Consider the following 8,041-nt stretch of genomic DNA (forward strand, 5'->3'; position numbering starts at 1 on the left):
TCACCTTTCCTGTGCCTCTTCCTGGTCATCAGCAGGAAGACCGCCACGCCGGCCAGGAGAATCAGAGCACACAGGCCAATGAGCACAGCCGTCAGGACTGGGGGCAGACGATGACAGCCAGTGAGATCATAATGCATAATAAACAGTGCGTCTACCTGTAAAACAGGACCACCTGCTTTCTCAGAACAGCTTACAGTGCGTGCAGTCCTCCTGGAAAATTCTAGAACTTCCCTGCATTCTAGTTGTCTGTTTCCGTCCCTTAGCTGTTTGGTTCGTCACACTGTAATGTTGACTTTGTGCAGCTAGGGGGCGGTATTGACAATGAAGGGGGAAAGTCATCATACAACAATGGATGGGGACCGAGCTGGGTTGATGTGTTGAAGTGAGAGTCAATGGAGAATTTTGACCTCTAACCACAAGACTTTTAGACTTCTACTTTTAGTGCTTAGAGAGCATTGGAGACACCAGACAAGTATTCTTTTTTTTATGTTGATGACAACTTGCATGCCTGCATTCAAAAAAGAGAAAATGTTTCCAGCTATTATAACAAGGTGGCGTTTTAACACAAGTTAAAAATACTAGCCTACTAATAATAAAGTTGTTATTATTATTATTTGTTCCTCACACCCAGCACACCCTACGGCTCTCCAGGACCAGGAGTGAGGACCCCAGCACACCCTGTGGCTCTCCAGGACCAGGAGTGAGGACCCCAGCACACCCTACGGCTCTCCAGGACCAGGAGTGAGGACCCCAGCACACCCTGTGGCTCTCCAGGACCAGGAGTGAGGACCCCAGCACACCCTGTGGCTCTCCAGGACCAGGAGTGAGGACCCCAGTTCTAGAACCTTCCCACTGTTCTATCTTAGATCCGCAAATGAGATTTCTCACAGCTTTCATGGTCCAGATCATCATTTTCAGGCACGTCTGTCTCTGAAAAACAAAATGAAATGTACAAATTGATACATACTCATGGGTTCTGCACACAGTATCCAGTGGTCAGAGAGAGAGATTGCATTACATTATTGGCATTTGGCAGACGGTCTTATCCAGAGCAATGTACAGTTGATTAGACTAAGCAGGAGACAATCCTCTCCTGGAGCAATGCAGGGTTAAGGGCCTTGCTCAAGGGCCCAACGGCTGTACGGATCTTATTGTGGCTACACCGGGATTAGAACCACTGACCTTGCGTGTCCCAGTCGTTTACCTTAACCACTGCACTGGTTGTTGCTTTTATTATAGTATGTTGTTATTGTCAATGCTTTTGCACAAGTTCACTTGTCATGCAAAAAAAGCACATTTGAATCTTGAATATTGTGTGTGTGTAAGAGACAGAGAGAGGGAGTGAGAGAAAGAGAGAGATGTGTGTAAGAGACAGAGAGAGGGAGAGATAGAGAGAAACAGAGAGAGATGTGTGTGTAAGAGACAGAGAGAGGGAGAGATAGAGGGAAACAGAGAGAGAGATTTGAGGGGGAGTGATAGAGAGAAACAGAAAGAGAGATGTGTGTAAGAGACAGAGAGAGGGAGAGACAGAGAGAAACAGAGAGAGAGATGTGTTGAGTGCAGTTGCATAAATACCTGTGTCAGTCTCTTCAGTCGTGCCTGGAGTGTGACTTGTGTAATCTGGTTTCTCTGAAGAAGACAAAAGACCAATGTGAGATAGGAACAGTCGTGTAGTTTGCTTGAGAATATGACAGTTGGTTCTGACAGATTCTTTACATGCACCAGATACTCAACTCCTGCATTCCTCCGGACCTCTCTGCTTCTTCATTACAGGAGGATGTAATTGGTCCGAGGAGTTTCTGGTGCTGTACTACAGTGCAGAGCATCAATTGCTGCATTATGTTATTAGCAATAGATGAAAGTTAGTTTTCTAGGAGGTGCATCAGATTTGACCATTTTGGCCATCAGCAGATTGGAGCATAGAAATTGGAATTAAAAAAGAGTTTCTTTGGAAGGTTTTTTTTTTTTGTTCCATTCCAAGCCAGTGTTCTGGAACGACGTTGATTTTGTCGATTGCACAAGCATTAGATGAGCTAGGTTTAGAACATTCCGCTCGCACACTTGTGATGTCACACCTAGGTATAAAAGGAGAGGGGTGGTGCGGAATGGTGACCCGGACATCAGCGTGAAGGGGCTCACCTGCCCTCACGGCTAAAATGGCCGCCCGCTTGCCGTTGCACCAGTACTCCCCGGTGTCGCTGGGCCGGAGGAGGGATATGTGGAGCGCGTTGTCGTCGGTGTGTGTGAAGCGGCTCTGCGGGTCCTGGGCTCCTCTCCTCAGGGTCCCGTTCCTGTACTTGGTGAGGATGACGCGGCGTTCTGAATGCTTGCTTTTCCTGAAGGTCCACTTCTGTGTCTGTTTGCTCGTGACTCTGCAGGGAAGCTGCACTGTTCTGCCGGCACTGACAATGTAGTCTTGGCCTGAGGATTGAGACACGTGACTGACAGATGACTGACAAGTGACTGACGTGTGATTGACATGTGATTGACGGATGACTGACAGGTGACTGACGTGACTGACGTGATTGACATGTGACTGGTACGTGACTGACAGCTGACCAACATGTAACTGACATGTGATTGATAGATGAATGATTTGAATGACAGATGACTGATAGGTCACTGACATGTGACTGGGACTGACGTGTAACTAAGATGGGACTAACAGGAATTAAAGCACATAACCAAGACTCACATGTGACTTAACATGTCAGACCATCGCTAGTATTTAAGAGACACCACTGACATGTGACTTAGACTGAACAACAATTTTTTTGTTGTATTTACACATTTAACCGGTCATTGACTGCACTGACAACACAAAACACAGGGAAAAGAGTCATTTTGCACAAGAGACTGGCCAGGGACATTGTTTTGCTAAAGAGACAGACATTCCGCAAAGCAGGATTACTGCATTAGCTGGACAAAGGCACAGAGTAAAATCCTCCCAAATTTGGAACATAAACTCAAGGCAAAAAGTAATTTTTGCATCAAACTCAGTCATCCTACTTTGTGTAGTTATCCAGCAAACTCAGTCGTCCTGCTTTGTGGAACAGGCCCCAGAACTCAAAAACACTCATATAGTGAAGGAACTCATTAATGCCGAACACAAACAGAAACAGGGGGACTGGCACCCTCTAGTGATGGCAGAAAGGAACCACAGAACCATGCAGGTACCTTCCAGGGCTAATTGCGTATCTAAAGGTCAGAATTTGTCATGAAAACCAGGAGCGGACATGGCCCTTGTTGCCCACCTCTGCCCTGTATGACGATGCAGGATTGCCGAGCTAGCTGAATAACCGCAAGTAAAACCTGAACAACCCCCCAAATCTAAAATAAGGACTGAAGTAAAATAAAAAAAGAGCTGCTCTGGGTTTTTACTTGGTGCAGTTATCCAGCTAGCTCAGCGAAGCCCTCCAGGCCTGGAGTTTGAGATCCCCAGTGGGGGGGTCCCCTGGTGTGAGGAGTGCGATGGTGCTTCATCTCACCCGTGAGGACCTCCACATCGGCCGCCGCCCGGCCACCGCAGCGGAACTCTCCGGAATCTCCCGGCCGGAGGTTTTTAACGTAGAGCGACCCGTCCGTGAGGAGGCTGTACTTGTCGACGTCGGCGCTGGTGGCCAAATGCCCGCGCTTGGTGGCCACGACCTGCCCATCCCTGCGCCTCCACTCCAGTGGGGCGGGGTCTGTGGGGGCGTGGCCGGGGCAGATCAGGATGATGTAATGATCCTCAGGAACAGACAGCCTCACTGGGGGGTAAATAGTGGGTGGGGAGAGCATGGTCACATTTATTATCAGAAACACTTTCAGCCACGAGGAAAGGTCCCACAGATCTCAAAATCTTTTTTCACCAAAATTCTGAATTATATTATACTTTCATATAATGAACTAACCCCAACCTTCTGCGAACCCTAACCCTAATCCTAACCCTTACCTAACCATGTAACCAGTAGCTCCGCCAGCTGTTTCATGGCAGTTCATTCTCTCTTATGAAGGGCTGGGAGGAAAGGCTCACCCCCCCACCATGAGCTTTTAGTCACAGCCACATGCCATCCCACTTCCTGCATGACTGCAACTTCCTCTTTATGCAACATTCCCTCTGGTGAACACCCACACTGGGGTCAATCCAACCTTTAACCCTCCCACACTGGGGGTTAATCCACCCTGTAACCCTCCCACACTGGGGGGTTAATCCACCCTGTAACCCTCCCACATTGGAGTTAATCCACCCTGTAACCCTCCCACACTGGGGGGTTAATCCACCCTGTAACCCTCCCACACTGGGGATTAATCCACCCTGTAGCCCACAATGTCAGGGTTCTGCTATGCAATAATCCTCATCCTGGAGGTCTCCCAGCTCAAACTCTGGTACTGGAGAACCACAGTGTCTACTTTAATTTTTAAAAGAAATGTTTAAGCACTGACTTAACTAAACAGTCTCTACACACCTTGTTTCAAGACCTCACTTAGCTGTTGGCTATAAGGACACCACAATAACCTTGTGGCAAATGGCACAATTATCATGCTCAGTGTGAGATAATGCTGCTGTCATGTTCATTTCTAGTAACTGTATGTGCACTAAAAACAGCCTTTTTCCATATTAGTACTGCTGCTATGGACACGCTAACATTCTGCTAATGCTGTGCCTGTGTATTCCTTCTGATGGCCTGCATTGTATGTAGCTCTGGAAAAAGTGAAGAAATGCAGCCCCAAACTGGCAAGGAACCTCCACCACGCTTCACTGTTTTCTGCAGACACTCATTCTTGTACTGCTCTACAGCCCTTCGGCGAACAACCTGCCTTCTGCTACAGCCAAATATTTCACATTTTGCATCAGTCCAGAGAACCTGCTGCCATTTTTCTGCACCCTAGTTCCTGTGTTTTCATGCATAGTTGAGTCACTTGTTGAGGCCTTGCTTCCACATCAGAGGTATGGCTTTTTGGCCACAATTCTTCCATGAAGACCACTTCTCACCAGACTTCTCCGCACAGTAGATGGGTGTACCTGGGTCCCACTGATTCTGACTTTGTGCAAGTGTACTGTGGTACCCTGCTGGTAGAGAGAGAGAGAGAGAGAGAGTAAAATTGGTGGAAAAAAATTAATTTATTTAAAAAAATTGCCGGTGCCTTCAGGGCACTTTAGTGTCCAGGACAAACGAAAACCATTCCCTTCTCATACACGGGAATCTGAGCACAAAAACGGTAAAAAAAAGGAAACTAGAAAATAAGTCCGTGCTCAAAAAATTAGGGAATTTCAAAAAAACGGTAACGGGTGAATTAGGGCGGACTTCAGGCGGCGGGGTTCACTCGCTCATCTCCGCTGTAGGGCCGTGATCTCTCCGGGGTGTCCCGGCCTCGGGAGTCCGCTTCCCGCCTAGGCGTCTAGGAATCAAATGCACAGGTTAGTTGGCTTCTAGCCGGATTGACGTGCTCACGTGGCGTTCGCTCGGTTGCACTGGCTCCGCGGGTCTCCTCTCGTTCGCCCCTGAGCCCCGCTCTGCTCCCGAGTTCGCCCTTTTGTAGGGTGTTGCTCTCCCCTCCAACTCGGTGCAGCTGTGCCGGGTTAATTGCGAGAGGTTAGTGGCGTGCATTCCGCACGCGTTTCGGTGGTGCTAACCTTGGTGCTGATTCCTTTTCCGGCGCGGCTCTCTCCAAGGTGCCGGTCCCTCAAATACGTCCACGGGAAATATTCCCCGCGAATTACTTTCCCCAGCTCCTGGCGCCGTCGCACAGCCCGCCCCTCTTCAGTGGTGTACTGATCCTTGATCGGGCCACCACAGTACCTAGAAGAATTGATGCTGGTTTGAAGGCAAAGGGTGGTCACACCAAATATTGATTTGATTTAGAATTTTCTTCTTTTCACTCACTTTGCATTTTGTTAAATGATAAAAAGAAACTATTACCATTTCTATTTTTGAAAGCATTCTTACTTTACAGCATTTTTTCACACCTGCCTAAAACTTTTGAACAGTACTGTCTAATGTTCATTTTTTTGTGCACTGCAATTCAGAGGTGCCAATACTCCTGGTGTCTGTACCTGTATATATGCTATTCAGAGACTCTCCAAAAGGGGGCAGCACAGAAAAGCACAAAGTAAGTCTGGCAGAAAACTAAACTATAAACACCGACTGACATAAATTAATGCGAGTGTGATACACCCTTGTTAGCTCAACTGCAGCGACTTTGTCAGGCTATAATTTCTGGGGTTAAATAGAAATGCCCTCTAGATCAGGTGCCTGGATCACAAAGCAGGATTACTGAGTTCATTTTTACATTTTACATTTTAATCATTTGGCTGACGCTTTTAATCCAAAGCGATTTACAAGTGCATAGGTTCTTCCACAAGTTAAAGCAACACATCCATAACTAGTAAAATACACATGAAGTGCTGTTCTAAACATAGTCATCATAAATGCAATTACATTTATTTATTTATTTTTGGTTGTACAAGAGGGATAGGGATATCAGAAAGGGGGGCGGGGGAAATCAGGAGGGAGGACTAAGGTACAGATTGAAAAGGTGTGTTTTTAGTCTGCGTCGAAATAGGGGGAGGGATTCTGCTGTTCTGACAGTGGTAGGCAAGTAATTCCACCAGAGTAGGAAACAGGCGTGAATGTGCAGCTCGACCACCAGGTGGAACTACGACCAGAGCTGGCAGACCGTCGGAAGTGGTCTAGCTGGGGAGTAGGGAGTGATTAAGGATTGTATGTAAGATGGGGCGGTCCCCTTAGCAGCCTGAAATGCCAACACTAGGGCCTTGAATCAGATGCGTGCAGCAATAGGAAGCCAGTGGAAGCCAATGAGGAGCGGGGTGACATGAGCCGACTGGTGATCAGGCGGGCTGCAGCATTCTGGACCAGCTGGAGGGGCTTGATGGCACAAACTGGGAGACCGGCTAGGAGGGAGTTGCAGTAATCCAGGCAGGAAATGATAAGCGCCTGGACAAGGAGCTGGGTGGCTTTCTCCGTTAGGAGATGACAGATACGGCGTATATTGTAGAGGAAGAACCTGCAGGTTCTGGCAGTGGAGGATACTTGTGGAGCCAGGGTGAGGCTGTTATCAAGAGTCAACCCAAGATTCTTTGCCGAATCGTGAGTTAGCTGGGCCCTGTATCACAAAGCAGGATTACTAAATTAACTGGGCCCTGTATCACAATGCAGGATTACTGAGTTAGCTGGGCCCTGTATCACAATGCAGGATTACTGAGTTAGCTGGGCCCTGTATCACAAAGCAGGATTACTGAGTTAGCTGGGCCTTGTATCACAAAGCAGGATTACTGAGTTAGCTGGGCCCTGTATCACAATGCAGGATTACTTAGTTAGCTGGGCCCTGTATCACAATGCAGGATTACTGAGTTAGCTGGGCCTTGTATCACAAAACCGGATTACTGAGTTAGCTGGGCCCTGTATCACAAAGCAGGATTACTGAGTTAGCTGGGCCCTGTATCACAATGCAGGATTACTGAGTTAGCTGGGCCCTGTATCATAAAGCAGGACTTCTATAGGAGCATCTGCCTCACCCAGGCATGTGTCATTTCTTGCAACTGCATGTTATTTTATTTTTACTAGTAGACTATCCATCTTGCGACATTGCTGGCTAGCTTCGACCATGTGCCTTGAAATTAATTTAGGGCCAATCAAACTGCACTATGAGGTTACGCAAGACAAGAGGTAGAGAGTGGACGTAATCGGCAGCCGATACCGGCAGAGATTATTATTGAATATTCATCAAAATCGATCGCTTAATGTTTGATTGGAGAAACACATAGGCTATTTTCTTCAAAATTGTGGGATATCATCTCAATACATGGGATGCGGGACAAAGGGTCAACATACTTGTGCAATGCAACATAACGCAGGACACCTGGTCATCATACCCCTGGGGTAGTGTTGTGATATAACATAGCCCAATTGGTAGACATTTTAGTTCCTTTCATATATTACTTACACATCTTTCATTCAATCTGCTATTTTCATTTTTCTGGTATGCCTAGCTCAGCACGCTACCTTAGCCTATTCCCCTTTATTCCCCAAAGGGAGGC

General features: G+C 47.3%; 1 protein-coding gene and 1 long non-coding RNA gene across 2 annotated transcripts; both read right to left on the reverse strand.

Moving 5' to 3' along the window:
* LOC133136257 (uncharacterized) lies at window positions 1-1,632 on the reverse strand. The gene is made up of 3 exons (XR_009709494.1): window positions 1,576-1,632; window positions 889-930; window positions 1-97 (listed from the first exon to the last, which is right to left on the reverse strand). It is a non-coding gene; the product is annotated as an uncharacterized LOC133136257 (long non-coding RNA).
* An 80-nt stretch (window positions 1,633-1,712) lies between these two features.
* LOC133137723 (uncharacterized) lies at window positions 1,713-4,198 on the reverse strand. Its single transcript, XM_061256053.1, has 3 exons — window positions 3,489-4,198; window positions 2,140-2,421; window positions 1,713-1,810 (listed from the first exon to the last, which is right to left on the reverse strand). Exons 1-3 carry the CDS (start codon window positions 3,778-3,780, stop codon window positions 1,713-1,715), a joined length of 672 nt encoding a protein of 223 aa, XP_061112037.1. The 5' UTR covers window positions 3,781-4,198.
* Window positions 4,199-8,041: the final 3,843 nt, after the last annotated feature.

The sequence above is a fragment of the Conger conger genome, chromosome 9, assembly GCF_963514075.1.
Source record: "Conger conger chromosome 9, fConCon1.1, whole genome shotgun sequence".
Taxonomy (NCBI): domain Eukaryota; kingdom Metazoa; phylum Chordata; class Actinopteri; order Anguilliformes; family Congridae; genus Conger; species Conger conger.

What these genes read in the sequence shown, in the direction of transcription:
- LOC133137723 (XM_061256053.1), bottom strand. Translation starts at nt 3,780, where the DNA reads ATGCTCTCCCCACCCACTATTTACCCCCCAGTGAGGCTGTCTGTTCCT. An exon ending in CGATGTGGAGGTCCTCACGG is followed by an intron (nt 2,422 to 3,488) that starts GTGAGATGAAGC and finishes CTCAATCCTCAG; the next exon opens with GCCAAGACTACATTGTCAGT. An exon ending in CATTTTAGCCGTGAGGGCAG is followed by an intron (nt 1,811 to 2,139) that starts GTGAGCCCCTTC and finishes TCTGCACTGTAG; the next exon opens with TACAGCACCAGAAACTCCTC.